Below are 16,495 nucleotides of genomic sequence, written 5' to 3' on the forward strand. Positions count from 1 at the left end.
CAATATACAATACTTCATATATTCATTCCATATATATTTCAAGCACCGTCATGGCGGTCCATAACGTCGACGGTTCGTCCAAAATATCGCGTAACGACAACAAACCTAGACATGTTTCAGATTCGACGCAGACTGAGGATGAGCCCGTCAAAGCCCCCTCCGGAGTCAGAAGACCGCCACATCCCATGAAGACAGCTGGTCTCTTCTCCAAACTATTTTTCATGTAAGATAAGTTGTTCACCATATTATACGCAAGGACATAGACCATTGTGCTATTCTCCTGTAAGCTTACAATAACATGCCACCTCTTTTTGTACTGTAGTTATTTGTGCTGCCGTATTTTTACACAAACATTAATTATTCATAAGATGGAATTTGCGTCAAGGTGATGTAAATCAAAATGGGGTTTTGCCCTTCACCGACGTATAAACAATGTGTAATTAGTGTGTTCACAGTGTATATACGTCAGTGAAGAACAAAATCCAATATTGTTTTACATCACCCCGACTCAAATTCCATCTCATGAATAGTTTAATTGCGATACCCGCTGCTACATGTACATCAGATTCAAACCAGATAACCGATCCTGCAAGCTCGGTGGTCGAGTACGAGGGGTAATGCATTTGCATAGAAATCAGGAGGTCGTGGATTCAAGTCCCACCCGAGTGATTTTTCCCAACTTTCACTCAGGAGGTAACACACTGAGTGTACATTGTATATACGTCGGTGAAGGGCAAAACCCAACATTGACCAACTTCAGTTAGTCTGTGAATTGTTTTTTTTTCGATTTGCTTCAAACTATTGAGGCATCTTTTGTTTCGGTGAGCATCTTAGGCATCTTAATTTTCGAGGGAAAAATACAATTTACATCAACTGTCCAGTACATAATTGTTAGCAGCCTATAGGTAAAAATTGTTAATGATATATATTCTTATACATTTTTTTGTATGATACAACATCATCAAAATTGTTTTAAAACCCACCAGGAACAACCCTTCCGTTTTGATATGCTAGTTGCTGTTGCTTTTACTCGCATTGTATTGCAAAAACACCATAATAATTAGGTTATTCAACCAGGAAATTAAACAAATACTGAATCAGTTACTTAGCACATCTTACCATTCTTCCCAAACTATGTTCCGTATAATCCTTGACTTACATATAGTGCACATAAAACATTGACACAATAACGTGACTTGAACATCACTGTATAACCACCCCATGTCATTTTGTTTCCTCCTCTTTTTTGTTGTTTACATGTACAATACATTTCCTTTTGTGAAGTTGGATGTTTGACTTCTTCCGTCGGGGCTACAAGAGACCTCTTGTTGAAACAGACTTGTATGACGTTCTGCCTGACGACTCCGCTGGAGTCGTGGTTGGTAAACTCGAGAGGTAATGTATGTGCCCATGCCCCCCCCCTTTCCAAATACGAAATGTGTAAACAAAATCAAGTCTAAAAACCCTTGAGCACACTTAAAGCTTCCAGATCAGTGAAAAAAAAATACAAACTAATACATTTATATCTGACTACCCATGGAGAGGGAAAACAACGATTATTTACAATTGTAAATCTTAATTTTATGTTATTGGTGGTAGGTCGAGTATGATCTTTTGAATTTCATTTTTCCATGCAGGGAGTGGAATAAAGAAATTAAGAAAAGCGAAGCCACAGGAAGGCCTCCGTCTCTTCGATGGGCGTTGGTTAGAGCTTTTGGCTGGCATTACATGATACACGGCTTGCCTGCATTCATTGAGGTAACCAAAAACCATCTGTATATTGTGAATATCGTACTACTTTTTATTACTAGAGATCTAAGGAAACATTTTCAAGGACTTGACAATCGAAACGCCAGAAAGCATTTACATGAATATAAAAACCGACTCGATGTCAGTCACTAGAAGTTATTATTAACATGTTAAGTGAAATGCAGCGTGTAAAAGAAACAAATTCCGCAGCAAATTACACAATGTTTTGATCTACATGACGCCCCCCCCATGAAATATTCCAGCCCCTCCCCCCCCAGCGGCCCCCCCCCCCAAACTGAAAAATTCCTGGCTATGCCACTGCTACGACTACCATTTCATTTATCAGGAGAAGGGCTATTGATTGTAAATTGTTTATTAAAGTTCTCTGCGGAACATTTCAAACCGCAAAGGGTGCATGCTGTTTGTGTATAAGAAACTACTAAAAGGCTGTTTCAAATACTCTTAATTTCGTCTATTATATCAGTGTTTCGTTTATTCGGATATCCGTCTTAATTCTCATACATGTATTTTGGATATGGACATTGTCAACAGGAGGTCGTCTTGAAGATGGCCCAGCCAGTGATGCTGAGTCGTCTGGTTCTGTACTTCTCCACGGACCTCGTGTCGACCACGGAAGCATACTTGCAAGCATTGGGCATGTCCTTGTCTTCCCTTCTCGTACTCATTACCCACCATGCCTGCTTCTTCGGTTTTGCTATCACGGGAATGAGGCTTAGGACGGCCTGCTCGGGTATCATCTTTAGAAAGGTGATTCAAGATTTCCAGTAGGAAATTGCAGTACGGTCAGTGGCGGTTCTAGGGTGGCTAGGGATGCTTAAGGCCCCCCCCCCAAAAAAAAAAAAATAAATAAATAAATAAATACATTCCATAATGAAAACGAAAGGCACTACCAAAATGTAAGAATGTGACGTACGTACATGCGAACGGGTCTTGCCCCAAATAAATAGTCGTGAGAAGGGTGCATTTTGTACACTTAGTGTGAATGATTGTAGGATATTATCAGCGCTCCCCATTGAAAATATGGCACAAGCCACCCCCTCTCCTTCCCCCATTGAGTTTTGTAGGCCTAAGTGTCTGGAGAAAAGAACCGGTCTTCATTTCAGCCCGCCTCCCTGAAAAAAAAATCTGGATCCACCCTGCTAGCCTCCCCTCCCCCCCCCCCCAAAAAAAAAAAAAAAAAAAATATATATATTGGCTCTAGAACCGCGCCTGAGTACAGTGTAATCCCGGAACGGCTGAATGCCAACTTGGGGCCTATCTGTATTTCAGTATAAGTTACTTTTTGAATTATAATAACTAAATAATCATTAGATTCCCAACATATTTGTATAAACACCGTGTACTCGATGTTTAAATTATGTAGCATATGAAAGTGAATAAGTGTGACATTGAAAACCAAAACCTCATCATGTTGTCATTAGAACACGATTTCAGCAAAAAAAAATATAACTTGCATGTAGCATGATTATTTCCTCTTTGCGAGTTTCAGAATTTCGTAATTAAAGCACGGACAACATAAGGATGATGATAATAGTAAGGGAATTCCCTTAGACACTAAAGTGATACAAATGTTTTCAATTTTGCAGGCCTTGAGACTCAGCAACCTAGCTTTAGGAGAAACGACAATCGGTCAACTGGTCAACATCTTATCCAATGACGTCAACAGATTCGATTTGGTACGTGCCAAAAATACACCGAGTGTTACTGCCAGTTGGAAATGATTCTGGAAAATAATGGTGTCATCAAACTGTGTTGTATATTAAGCAGTATCTAAATAACATCTGACCGATAGCTTGTGACGTTCTGAATTATCTGATAATTAGGCCTATGTCGAAACAATTATTGACGGTGTGTGACCAAAGTACCTACCTGTTACTGTCAAGAACAATGTTTATTTTGCGGCAACCATGTATTGTATCATCGGGCACAAGCCGTAATAGCAGCTCTAAGCTCCCAGCCATCCCAAATCCTTTTTGAATCTCATTTAACCTTCCTACAAAATTGGTTGTATGTATGTAAAGAATTGCTTAATTATGAACCCAGCTGCGTCTCTCTTTTTGATAGGCCGTTAGGTTCCTCCACTACTTCTGGATAGCTCCTCTTCAGCTTATTATTGTCGTAGCTCTAGCTTGGAGGGTAATAGGAGTGTCTTGCCTCGCTGGGATCTCCATTTTGATCTTCATGGCACCCCTGCAAGGATACATGGGGAAACTATCTTGCAAACTGAGGTGAGCATGGATGCTGTGAGAAACCTCATGGTCAGGAAAGAACGTTGCACCCTGATTCCACCTTTTTCTTCCTAGGTCATCTCATGATAGATCATTCATTGCAAATATGGTGAATAGACATGAATCTGGGAAAAAGAAACATTTCCAATTTTGTTAGGAAATACTTAGAAAGTGTTCTTGACTCTCCGTAGACTTTGTACGCAACTGCTGAAGTAGAGTCTTGAAAATACATTCTTTTCCATGGTTTATTTTATTTCTTGCTTATTCTTGAGCAAACTGTCAATCAGATATGCAATGGAATAATCTATGTTTTTAAGCGGCATTCACCCCCCCCCCCCTCGTTGTTCTAACGCGTAATAGGCCTATAATCAGAAATAGCAACAGTTGCTTTTGCTGTAGTTTTCAGAAATGGATGGATTTGGGGGTTCGTATCTTGAAGACAATAATTTATTGTTATACTGACCTGTTTGAAGGATGTGTTCGTGATGCAGGAAAAACCAAGAAAACAATCATGTTCTTGTAGTCTGGTTCCCTGACCCCACTTCAGATGAAACGGAAAAGTAAAACTAATCACCACACGGTGCAACAACAACTATCACAACACCTGGCTACAGCTTTCAGTATATTGTGGTGCCAAGCTCTTATAAGTGTGATATTGTCTGGTATGCATATCTGCATACTTTGTAATACGAATCACATACAATGTAGGATGTTTCGTTATAAAAACCCATTACATAGTTTAACAAAATACTCTACCAACTGAGGTGAGGAGTGATTTTTCTCTACTTCATTGTCTTCATTCTACATGTATAGTAATAATTCTAACAATCTTAAGCAAGCCCATAGATTTTTGTAGTCAAGTTTCCAAAGCGCTTTCTCTTTTCAGATCCAAAACGGCCTTGTTGTCGGATGCAAGGATCCGCGTCATGAATGAAGTGATATCTGGCATGCGCGTCATCAAGATATACGCGTGGGAACACTCGTTTGGAAAACTTGTCGCCGAAAGCCGAGCGTAAGTTGACTTTCCTCATTCAAGACGAAAAGAGGAAGGGGATTAAATATATTGTATTTCCCGAAACTAATCAGACGAGACTTGTTATCTATAGTGGGTGTCTGTTAGCTGATGTGAGGAGCTCTTACGGCCTTTGACAATTCTTGTCAGTACATGTGTAGATGTACCACTGGCACTATAACTCAGTCGGCCTGCAACTTTCCGATGGTCCGGTGATTGGCAAATAAACCTGTTCATTCAAGTGAGCAGCAGCACGGTTTATCGTACATAGGAAATAAAATAGGAGATTATACCAATATAATTGTTTTTTTTTACCTATCTGCAGAAAGGAGGTACGGAAGATATTACAAAGTGCATATTTGCGCGCGCTGATAGAAGCCCTACTGTTCGACGGCCCTCTGTTGACGACATTCATCTCATTTATCGTCTACGCCTCTCTGGGAAATCCTGTCACGCCCTCTAAGGTCTTCCCCGTCCTCGCACTGTTCTTCAGCGCCAGGATTTGCCTGTCCATCTTTTTCCCACTCTCGGTCATGCACGGGTCGGAGGGACTTGTCTCCATCCAAAGGATTCAGGTGAGGATGAGAATAAACCTCTGATCGACGATGTTTAGATTACAGGTGTCCTGTAATCTAAAGTCTTCCTCGTCAATGATGGTTTTCGGCTTCCAACTGTTCGGATTACTTGACTCCTTTCAAAGAATTCGATTGAGAAAGTCCGTATTGAAAGTTGCAAAAAAAAATAGCTGGTGTACAGAAACAAATGAATCTTGAAGTTTGTCTGTAGTCATACATTTTTTTCATCTTACCAGAATTTTTTGCTGATGGAGGAGCTTCAGAGACACGCAAACGAGCCTCACAAGAACGTCATTGATGATGCGTTCCTTGAAGAACCCACGATTATATTGGACGAGATCAAAACACATGGTATCCCTCAGAATGATGAGTCGCACATCTCTGAGCATCCAAACAGTGCTCAAGCAAAAAACACCAATTGTCTGATTGAGTCTGTGGACAATGGTGAGTTGGGAGGCTACCTAGGACCTGCCGCAAACGAGGAAGAAGAGGAACCGTACGAGCCTAATCTTCATGCGAACGACCCTGATACTGAGACAGAAGATGGGGCCCGGATTGTCGTGGAGAACATGTACGGATCTTGGAACAAGGTAGAGTTGCCCATAGTCATTCATTTGTCAATTGGTTTTCTTGAGCAGGAACGACAGAAGTAATTTCGTGTCATCGTTTGTTTTCCCACAAATTCTTTATTTGATTATGTCACAGTAAAAAATGTTGTTTCAAACAAATCCATCACTGTTTGTCTGTTTTGTGTTTACCTCAATCAAAAGGACACCAGCAACACTATGCTCCAAGACGTCAGTTTTTGCATACAGGCAGGTGAGCTGCTTGCAGTCATTGGGCCTGTTGGGTGTGGCAAGGTGAGTAAATCAAATGATTATAAGTCTGGGAATCCTTCCGTCTACAGGTTAATGCTCGTATTTACATGTCTTTGGTGTGTGTACTTTGAGTCCCAATAGGTATGCATGAGGTAAGCCGCATGCTGCCGCCCTCTCCGCACGCATCCTTACGAATGGGTTATGGGATGCTTGAAATGTTCTCATATTCTCCATTTTCTTTAGAATTTCTCTTGCCTGATTCGGTAAGTCAAAGACCGATTCGAGAGGTATCAAAACTCTTTTTGAGTGAGTCCCCCGCATGTAAAACGCCAATGCATACACAAAATGAGCAGATGAAGGCGTCACAATCTCAGGTGTTTGATGTTTACTTCTTGACAGTCTTCGCTTCTGATGTCCCTTCTGGGAGAGATGCCTACTGTATCAGGAGTTAACGTCTTGAATGGTCGGGTTGGCTACACGGCTCAACAGCCCTGGATCCTTTCTGGCTCGCTAAGGGACAACATCCTCTTCGGCAGCGAATACCAGCAGACCAAATACCAGCGAATCATCAAACAGTGTGCGCTAACCAGAGTAAGTATCTGGGGACCATTGAAAGTGGCGTTGTGCAATCGCTGGTGATGTTTGCATGACACTTCTTTGGCTTTCCAAATATTAGCATCGTACACTGGCTCTGTTTCAGGATGTTTTGGGGCCCCTAATTTGGGGGACTTTGACTTTATATCAGGCCATTTGCTGCATGGAAAAAACAGTGAATTATGTTATCCCAGGACATTTCTCATGTACTTTGGACACGACAGGCTTGTTGATAATTCCAAAGCCACAAATATGAAACAGAGGCCAATAAGCTATTTTTTTAATAACCCTAAGTTGTCTAAACTTGTAGTTATATATTTACAGGATATCGAACTGCTTCCTGATGACGACCTGACGCTGGTTGGTGAGCGTGGTGTGACCCTTAGTGGAGGTCAAAGGGCAAGGGTTAGCCTGGCCAGGGCCTTGTACAGTGATGTCGATGTGTATCTACTAGATGATCCTCTGAGTGCAGTAGATCCAGCAGTTGGTAGACACCTCTTTGAAATGTGAGAAGACAAACCATTAAAAACACAAAAACAAATCTACTAATTTTAAGAAACATTTCATTATTTGAAACATAACAACCTTTTGTCTCTCATAGGTGCATTCTCCATGAAATGAGGGACAAAGCTGTGATCCTTGTCACCCATCAGCTTCAATTCATTGACAAGGCTGACAAGATTCTCATCCTTAAGGAGGTACTTATTAATAGAAATACATCAAAAATATGTATATTTCGCACTCGTCTTCGTTTCACAGCATTGCCTGAGATAAACTTACATCAAGTTAGTTGGCGTTTTTTTAGGATACCCTCTTAAGTAGATATATGAAGTGATAGTACATTTTTCTTTTAGAGAAGCAGTCAAATGCACGTTAAAAGCTCTGTACAGTCTCGATAGAGAAGAGAGAGTAACATTATTTTCATTTGAAAGATGGTTATTATTGTCAGATATTTGTCTGATGTTCGAAAGGGCAAGGTGGCTGGATACGGAACCTACCAAGAGCTGCAGGAAGACGGCATGGACTTCGCTGCCCTCTTGAAGAAGAAGTCTGAAGATGGTGATTACGATGGAGCGAATGAGCAGGATGTAAATCCTGAACGACTTGACGACACGTTGTCCATCTGTTCAGATGTCTCGTTTTACCCAGACAGACATGGGGTACGTTTCTTTGGTTCATGCTCAAAACGACTCGCAAAGTTCATTGTTAGAAATAACTACAAGTGGAATTTATTCAGTTGATTTTACATACACCAATCCATTATGTAATTGTCTCTAGGTTGAGACACCTGTTGATATCGCCCCGGAGGAGATGGCGGCCGGCACTGTGGATTGGATGGTGTACATCCGGTTCTTCAGAGCTGCTGCAGGTGTCATCTTTCTGCTCGTCTGGGTCATTGTCGTAGTCGGTGCACAGGTAGATGCTAATCGCCACGATAACGAAAGCCTGCCCCTGCCTGTCTATCCTCAATACTAGTTTGGAGGTTTTTGTTATTATTTTGTGACTATGAACTTAAAGTAGGAAGTCACGTTAAGTCATAAGTAAGCTTGGAAGTAATCTGTTGGCTTACTATATGGTACACCGTTGATGGGCACTATGGTTACCTTTGATATTATGTTTGTTTGAAAGTAAACAAAAAATAAACAGCATTTTAGATATAGATATTTATCGAGACAAACTAAGCTACAGTTTATGTTTCTCTGCCTTCGATTTAAGGCATTGCTTTCTTACGCGGATGTCTGGCTAGCGATGTGGGCAAACGAAGAAGAGAAGGATCTAGTGGACAGGAATATTACAAGTCAGGTTGGTTTACGCTTAGTATCAGTACCAGAAGAGGGGTGGCGTACCCAGAATTTGCTTACGTACACTTGATCAAATCGTCAAGATACCGGCAGTTGCCTTGAAAAGGAGGGACGTTTTGAAAGCTAGCGAGTAGGAGCAAACTTTAGTTCTGGTTTAATCCATTGTTCAGTTGATCCCTCACGAGTTCAACGGTCAGTGCTGACTACTCACAAGAGAAAGGACGCCTCGAAGAACGTAGCGATGACGTTTGCGTGTAATTCCAATCAGACATCTGGAAAAGGTGATCCTTGCGATCTGCAAACGATTACTCAAATGTAAGTTATGTGGCAGGTAAAACCTCCAGAAACGCTTGTCCTATCTTACTTCTTTCATTTTGTCCTCTGTGCAGTATAATCAGGACGGTATGGAGTACGAGAACCGGTCATACTACATCAGGATATACGCCATCTTGTGTGGAGCTACCACCGCCACCTTGTTTCTTCGCGCCTTCCTGTTTTTCCATGTGTTTGTAACAGCCTCAAAGACCCTTCACAAACAGATGTTTGGCTCAATCATCAGAGCGCCCATGCAGTTTTTTGATACAAATCCTGTGGGTGAGACACGGGTCAATCAATTACTACGTTGTTCGATGGTAATTGGTGCCCTTAGAGGCAAGGAGAGGGGCTTGTTTTGTTTTAATCTACAATAAAGACTATTATGCGTTGTGCATGTGCATCATCGTGGGCGTGAGGTTGTTTAATCATACTGCATGGCCTGCACGCATGGCATGCCCAAAGTTTGATGGATTATTGTTGGACCATTTTGTGCACCGAATGTGCGCGTGACCTGATACGGGCTCTCTACCTTAAGGTTCATTGGAGATCTTTGATTCCGCATGTTGCCTGCAAGATGGCAAAATGTAAACGTCCTGCCAGAAATGCAAAGACCTGACAAATGTATATTTTGGTTCCAGGTCGGATTCTGAATCGCTTTGCTAAAGATATTGGCTACATGGATGACGTTTTGCCATCTACATTCACTGATTTTCTTCAGGTAAAGTACACAATACACAAACAGTTAAATATGTATATTGCATACTGCAGTTGAGTCACCTTCTCATTACATTTTCTAACAAATTTGTAACATGTTGAAAACATGAAGATCTAGAAAATCAAATCAAAATGCTTCACCATCAATGACTTCATTAATATTTTTTTTTTACTATTTATGTCATTGTTTAATTTTCTTTTCAAGATCACTTTGAGTACCATTGCTATTGTCATCCTGATCTCCATCTTCAATCCTTTTTGCCTCGCTTTCACATTGCCGATTGGCATCGTCTTTCACTTCACGAGGAGGTACTACCTAGCCTCCTCTCGCGACGTTAAAAGATTAGAAGGAATAGGTAGGCCAATCTTCAACATTGAAATGTATATCACATTAAAATAACACGTAAAATGATGTACAGCACCTTTGTCATAGTCGGTAACCTATCCAGCAGGGGGAGTCGATGAGGGAAACTGGCCCCTTGAGCACATTTTACTTTAAGGAAATGAAGGACAAATAAAGCTCCGATTAAAATACATTTTGAGCTTGTTTTTCATCAGATTTAGGTAGTAATATATACCCTTTCTCTCTTTTAACAAAATCGGAGCCTCTTTGCTTAAGAAAAATACCTAAATTGCTCCCTTATCCAAGCCTGGATAGGGTACTGGTCACAAATAACTCTTGGTGTAGCTTGTCACTTTACCTGATATTCAGTTGTGATGAACTCGTGAGGATTTCAGATACTGCTGAGCAAACATTTTCTAGTCCGTCATTTTTATGGGATGGTTTGACCGATAATTATGTTATCATGTGCACCTGTATTCAGCTCGCAGTCCGGTATTCTCCCACCTGTCAGCCACCCTGACTGGTCTGAGTACCGTCCGCGCCTTCAAGGCTCAGCAGCGATTCACTGCGGACTTTGACGGGTACCTGGACGGCCACACTAGGGCCTGGTTCCTCTTCCTGTCCACGACTAACTGGTTCGGTGTACAGCTGGATTTCTTCAATGTGTTATTTATTTCCGGAGTCAGTTTGACCTGTATCCTGGCCGCAGATCGTAAGTCCGTAAATATACCTTGCAACTCAGCCCGGTAAAAAAAGAAGATAATCACATGTATTGTGGATGAAATGGCCTTGTACCTTTAAACCATTTCATAATATGATACAAAACCTCACACTTAAAAAATAGCAGAGGTAATGTTATTTGCCCAACAATAGCATGAAATTACAGTACCTCAAGTGTTGTTGGGAAGTTTCATTTGGAGATTCAGGCCAAAATAGGGCCACTTCATTACTTAATCATATCTCTTGGTGTTCCGACTTCCATAATTGTTGAACTAAGATGGTACCAGCATGCAGATTTCACAGCAGTAATGCTCTTTTCAAATCTGTAAAAAAAAATTGACCAGGGTCGACAAACGACTCATTTAGCGGGATCGCATCACATATAAGTACAACACCTCAAATTCAAAACCATTGGTAATGTTATTTGCCAACATTAGCATGAAATAACAGTATCTCAAGTGTTCGTTGATTGGGGCAATAATTGACCGACTTTTAGGAGGAATTCACCCATGAGTTTAGGCAATTGGTATGTTTAGCAACATGCGGCCAGTATTGGGTAAGCACATTTAACTTTATTGGATAAGTTAAGCGATTACATTCGATTTCCCCCTATAGTTCTTGATCTGAGCTCTGGCATTGTCGGTCTCTCCTTGACGTATGCGATGGGTCTCATGGGGGAGTTCCAGTGGGCGGTGCGACAGAGTGCAGAGTTAGAAAACCAGGTAAGCTCTGACACTAAACCCTCTCCTAAAGAAACGCTTGTGGCTATGTTTTTTTCACCGTGTCGCCTTGCAAAAGCAGTACATGTAGCCACAAACTGCCTCGTGCATTTGGACACGACGGAAGCCGGATGCAAGGGATACGACTATGCCGGTGATCGGCAGAGTGATGTTAGAGGAAGTGATAAACTACACTATTGATTTTGTGAGCAACCGTGAATATGAGATTTGAAACTTTGTATAGTGGCCATATGAAGTAGTGAAGGTTTGCGGTAAAAACATGTGGAAAGGTGTAAGGTTCTGATAAGAACCGGTTGGTTGTAAGATTCGACGTTCCGATCAGTATGCAGTGTTGTAGTGCTTGTACTCAGTACTTTTTTCGAGTACTTTTTTTGGAGTACTCGTACTCGTACTCGTACTCGAATGTCAAAGTACTCGTACTCCAGATGACGATACTCGTACTCGGGCAGCAAAGTACTCGCACTCGACATGTTGAAATTGTGCTCGATCATCAAAGTACTCATACTCGAATAGCAGTACTCGGGGGAAAATGATGTAGCTTGACTATCTATCACGGCCTTATTTTATCGATACTTTCAATTTGAATGATTGATTGGCTTGTAGAGAAATCGAATTTCCTGATTTTCCTCTGTGCACGTCCAGACAAACACATTGAACAGCCAGCCGTGAGTGGGTCAATTACGTACAACGAACCATTTCCCGTATGGCCGTATTCGGAAATACAAGTCATTTGTACTCGTATACTCGTACTCGGAGACCCGTTCTTGTACTCGGAGGTACAAGTACTCGTACTCGTATTTGTACTCGGCAACCTAAGTTCTCGGCAGTACTCGGTACTCGGAAAAAAAGTACTTGACTACAACACTGTCAGTATGATCTGTTTAATATGATTTGGATGCAATATTTCAATTTTAGTAGGGCAACAGGTGTCAACAGTACAACTAATTATAATGCACTTGAAGGCGGTCTGTTTCAACAGGGACACTCTGTCATTTTATGTACGTTCAGATGACGTCAGTGGAACGTGTTTGCCAGTATATCGATATCAAACCGGAGGCACCATTGCAAACCGATCACAAGCCACCTCCAGACTGGCCACAAGATGGCGCCATTACGCTCCAAGATGTCTCTCTGAGATACAGTGATAACGGGCCACTGGTACTACACGAAATTACCTGCGCCATCAGGCCAAATGAAAAGGTGAGACTACATTTTGTAAAACATGTTTTTCCTTTACTTGTTATAGTTACTTCTTGCCAAAAAAAGAGTAAGAATCAGGCCTCAGTCAAGGATTTGAAGAAGGAATAGTTTACATGTACCTTCCGATGTGCTCCACGACCTCAGTTCTATCAATCTTGTTTTTATTATTTCAAATGAGGATTATTACGTGTAACAGCATGAGTTTTATAAATAGAGCTTGAATAAATTATCTCTCGGGATGACTGGATACTTCCATCAGCTAAAGTTTGGTTTAAAATGAAATGCCTAGAAAATATTCGTCTTTGGTGAAAGCGTTTAAGTTATATCTGGTACAACATCCGAAATCTTGTTAAAAATATATCTTTTCACCCATCATATTGCGGCTTTCAGGTGGGCATCGTAGGCCGGACAGGAGCCGGCAAGAGTTCCCTGATGACAGTGTTGATGAGACTGGCTGAGCCCACAGGTACCGTAATGATAGACGGTATCAACACAGGCCTGATAGGACTGCATGACCTCCGCAAGAAAGTCTCATTCATCCCACAGGTAATTAAAGCCCTTTAACTTAGCAAACTGTACACAGTTTTGTTAACAACAGCGAAATATTTTTTTTCGAGTAGGCTACAACATGTGTTTTTGCTACTTTTCTGGAACATTATAAAGCTGATTCAATATGATAGAGTTGATAAGTTCTTTGTTAACATCAAACATATGTCCAGGTATCTGCTTTTGAAAAAGTTTGTGTTATCGCTGAACTTTATTTTGTGTAACCTCTTTTGGTTCTCCTTGTCTGAAGGACCCAGTTTTATTCAGCGGAACACTTCGCAAGAACCTGGATCCTTTCAGTGAACACTCGGATTCTGATATATGGAGGGCTGTTGAAGAGGTATGTTAGGTGTTCTGCTGTCGTCTATGCTCTGTTTGTTCATTCAGGCCTCTGAGATAATGACAAAAAAATGTACAATTGCAGCTGTACGATTTCCTTCTTCTCACACCTGTTGTCGCTTGGTATATCAATTTCAGCAGTTGATAATCTAAACTGTGAACCGATTTTTTAATCCAAGGTTTCTATCGTTGGGACTTAAATGCAATGACAAATCTTGCGACAGAAATCTCTGTAAGATGGGGAATCTTAGAAAACTAGACGAGGCTACTTGTGGATATGATATCCACTCTTACGAGCGCCTTTTTGTGACCCAAATTAAAGGTTGAGTTGAAACCAGCGATTGAGGAGCTACCGGACAAGTTGGAGGCAGTCTTGACCGAGGGAGGCACTAATTTCAGTGTGGGTCAGAGACAGCTACTGTGCCTGGCTAGGGCTATCCTACGCAAGAACAAGATCCTCATAGTGGACGAAGCCACAGCCAACGTGGACATCAGGTGAGTGTTTGTGCTTAAGAATTATCCAGCAACACCTACCTCCGCTTAAATTAAATCAACTGTATCATCCACCTATTTAATTTCTCGTACAGGCAATCAGATAACCCGAAAGAAACCCGCTTAAGCTTTACTCTAACCCCACTTCATAACTGTCTGCCCCTGTTCCACCTGCTCCTGTTGTAACAGGAAGAATGTTGAGTCGAAGATCTTCTCGACGAGAGGCTTATATAATACCGCTTATGGTCAGAGTGATATAATATACAGTTGCTTTCGTTCTGATACAAATACAATATAGGGAAATCGTCAGTCATATTTGACTGTATTTTGGTGTGAACTTATTAATCGTTTTCAAAATAATCAGTTCATGTTTCCTATACATTTGATTCCTACAGAACTGACCGCTTGATTCAGGCAACCATCAGACGGCGGTTCAAACACTGCACAGTTCTGACAATAGCTCATCGTCTCAACACAATCATGGACTCGGACAAAGTTATGGTAAGACTTCAGGGCATGCGAGATTTAACAATCGGATGTTGATTTACCAAAAGAAAAGAGTGTTCGGACTAATTACTCTGTGAGGTGATGTGTCTCATTTATCTATCCAAAATATTTTTCTTTAATCAATAATACAATTATAAGATGATATGTATTTTAATTTCCGAAGTGATCCTTAAGTCTTGTTGTTGTTGTTGTTTTTCAGGTGCTTGACGCAGGGCAGCTCATCGAGTTTGACGAGCCTTACGTTCTGCTTCAGAAGGAAGACAGTATCTTCAGCAAGATGGTGCAAGAGACCGGCAAGGCAGAGGCAGTCAAACTCCTGCAGATCGCCAGAAAGACATCATCGACCCTGAAGACGTTGACAAACCCGTCTACTTCTAAACCTTAATCAAGGTGTATCTTTTCGGCTGAGACGGGAGACAAATTTCCAAAGTATTATATTCAGAACAAAACGGATTTAACTGGAACCATGTAGTGCATTTTAATTAATTAAATAATTCATTAATAATTATGAAACCTTAAGAAAACTTATATAGCGCCGGTATCAGCCAATTTAACGATCATGGCGCATTCTACATCAATAAACAATAACTGTACGATTTGCACAACCAAAATAAGTGAAACTCCAACTGAAAAACCAAAGGTGAACATATTTGATTGGTGAGAAGATTTAAATGCTACAATGAGGAAGTTTGTCGTGGTTGAACTGGTTGCTTGTTCCGGAGTTCGGGGTGGCGTGAGAGAATGAACGATCCACCAATAAGTGATAGGTCCAGGGAACAGTCAACTGTGTTGTTTTAGCTCAACGAAAGCTACGTGATGGTCTGTATTGTTGGCTGAAATCTGACATGTAAACTGGTGCGGGTCCATGGATGGTTTGAAGACAAGGAGGAGAATCTTGAAAGCGACGGGAAAATTAATAGGTAGCCAGAGGAGTGATTTCAATGCAGGTGCTATAATTAACTATGCATAAACACGTGAGGCAGTTTACCATTCCAATAGGCCTTTATTAGGGTATGTCATCTCAAAAATCAAAGCAAGGCATATAACACTATCAATCAATCATTCATTCATTCATTCATTCATTCATTCATTCATTCATTCATTCATTCATTCATTCATTCATTCATTCATTCATTCATTCATTCATTCATTAAGTTACAATTACATCACATACACATACATAAACAACATACACATTACTACAAGGGATATCAACATTAAGATTAAACCCGTTATACAAAATGAATTGATAAGTAGTTATTCAGAAAGTGAGCTCTATATTTGTATCCAATAAATGATTGACTGTAAACATTTTTTAAAGAAGTATCCAGTGAATTCCACAGTTTGGGACACTAATGTTAAGGTTGGCGTAGTGGTACTTTCCTCGCCTTCCACCGCTGTGACCCGGGTTCGAATCCCGCCTAGCTGGGCCAATATGTGGATTGGGTTTTCAGTCCCTACCTGATTCCGTGGGTTTTCCTCAGAATATTCCTCTGGGCTTTTCCTCCCACCTCTGAAACTGTAATTTCTTTTCATTGTCTTCTCTCTACAGGTTTCTTCAGGCTTTCGGGTTACAGTGCATAGGGCACTTTTGAGGGATCCTTGGTTTCATTACCAGACAGAAATAAAATAAATAAATAAATAATAAATAAATTAAATGGTGATGAATATGTATATTTTTGGTGTCATTGAACATTGGGTAGTTTAGAATGATTAAATTGATACATGAAGATAACAAGTTGGAAACAATAAATATCATTTACTGGTAACACTTTACATG

The 16,495-nt window shown here is 40.8% G+C and overlaps 1 protein-coding gene across 1 annotated transcript; it reads left to right on the forward strand.

The window, feature by feature from the left end:
- LOC119735739 (multidrug resistance-associated protein 4-like) lies at positions 1 to 16,201 on the forward strand. Its single transcript, XM_038209657.1, has 27 exons — positions 1 to 223; positions 1,285 to 1,395; positions 1,638 to 1,758; positions 2,302 to 2,517; positions 3,357 to 3,446; positions 3,835 to 3,998; positions 4,885 to 5,010; positions 5,336 to 5,585; positions 5,822 to 6,175; positions 6,356 to 6,445; positions 6,803 to 6,994; positions 7,322 to 7,503; positions 7,599 to 7,695; positions 7,969 to 8,157; positions 8,276 to 8,413; positions 8,714 to 8,800; positions 9,189 to 9,393; positions 9,753 to 9,832; positions 10,034 to 10,184; positions 10,653 to 10,883; positions 11,507 to 11,613; positions 12,640 to 12,831; positions 13,222 to 13,377; positions 13,628 to 13,717; positions 14,039 to 14,211; positions 14,604 to 14,709; positions 14,915 to 16,201. Exons 1-27 carry the CDS (start codon positions 51 to 53, stop codon positions 15,098 to 15,100), a joined length of 4,257 nt encoding a protein of 1,418 aa, XP_038065585.1. The 5' UTR covers positions 1 to 50; the 3' UTR covers positions 15,101 to 16,201.
- The last annotated feature ends 294 nt before the right edge of the window (positions 16,202 to 16,495 follow it).

This window comes from Patiria miniata, unplaced genomic scaffold, assembly GCF_015706575.1.
Source record: "Patiria miniata isolate m_02_andy unplaced genomic scaffold, ASM1570657v1 HiC_scaffold_29, whole genome shotgun sequence".
Lineage (NCBI taxonomy): Eukaryota > Metazoa > Echinodermata > Asteroidea > Valvatida > Asterinidae > Patiria > Patiria miniata.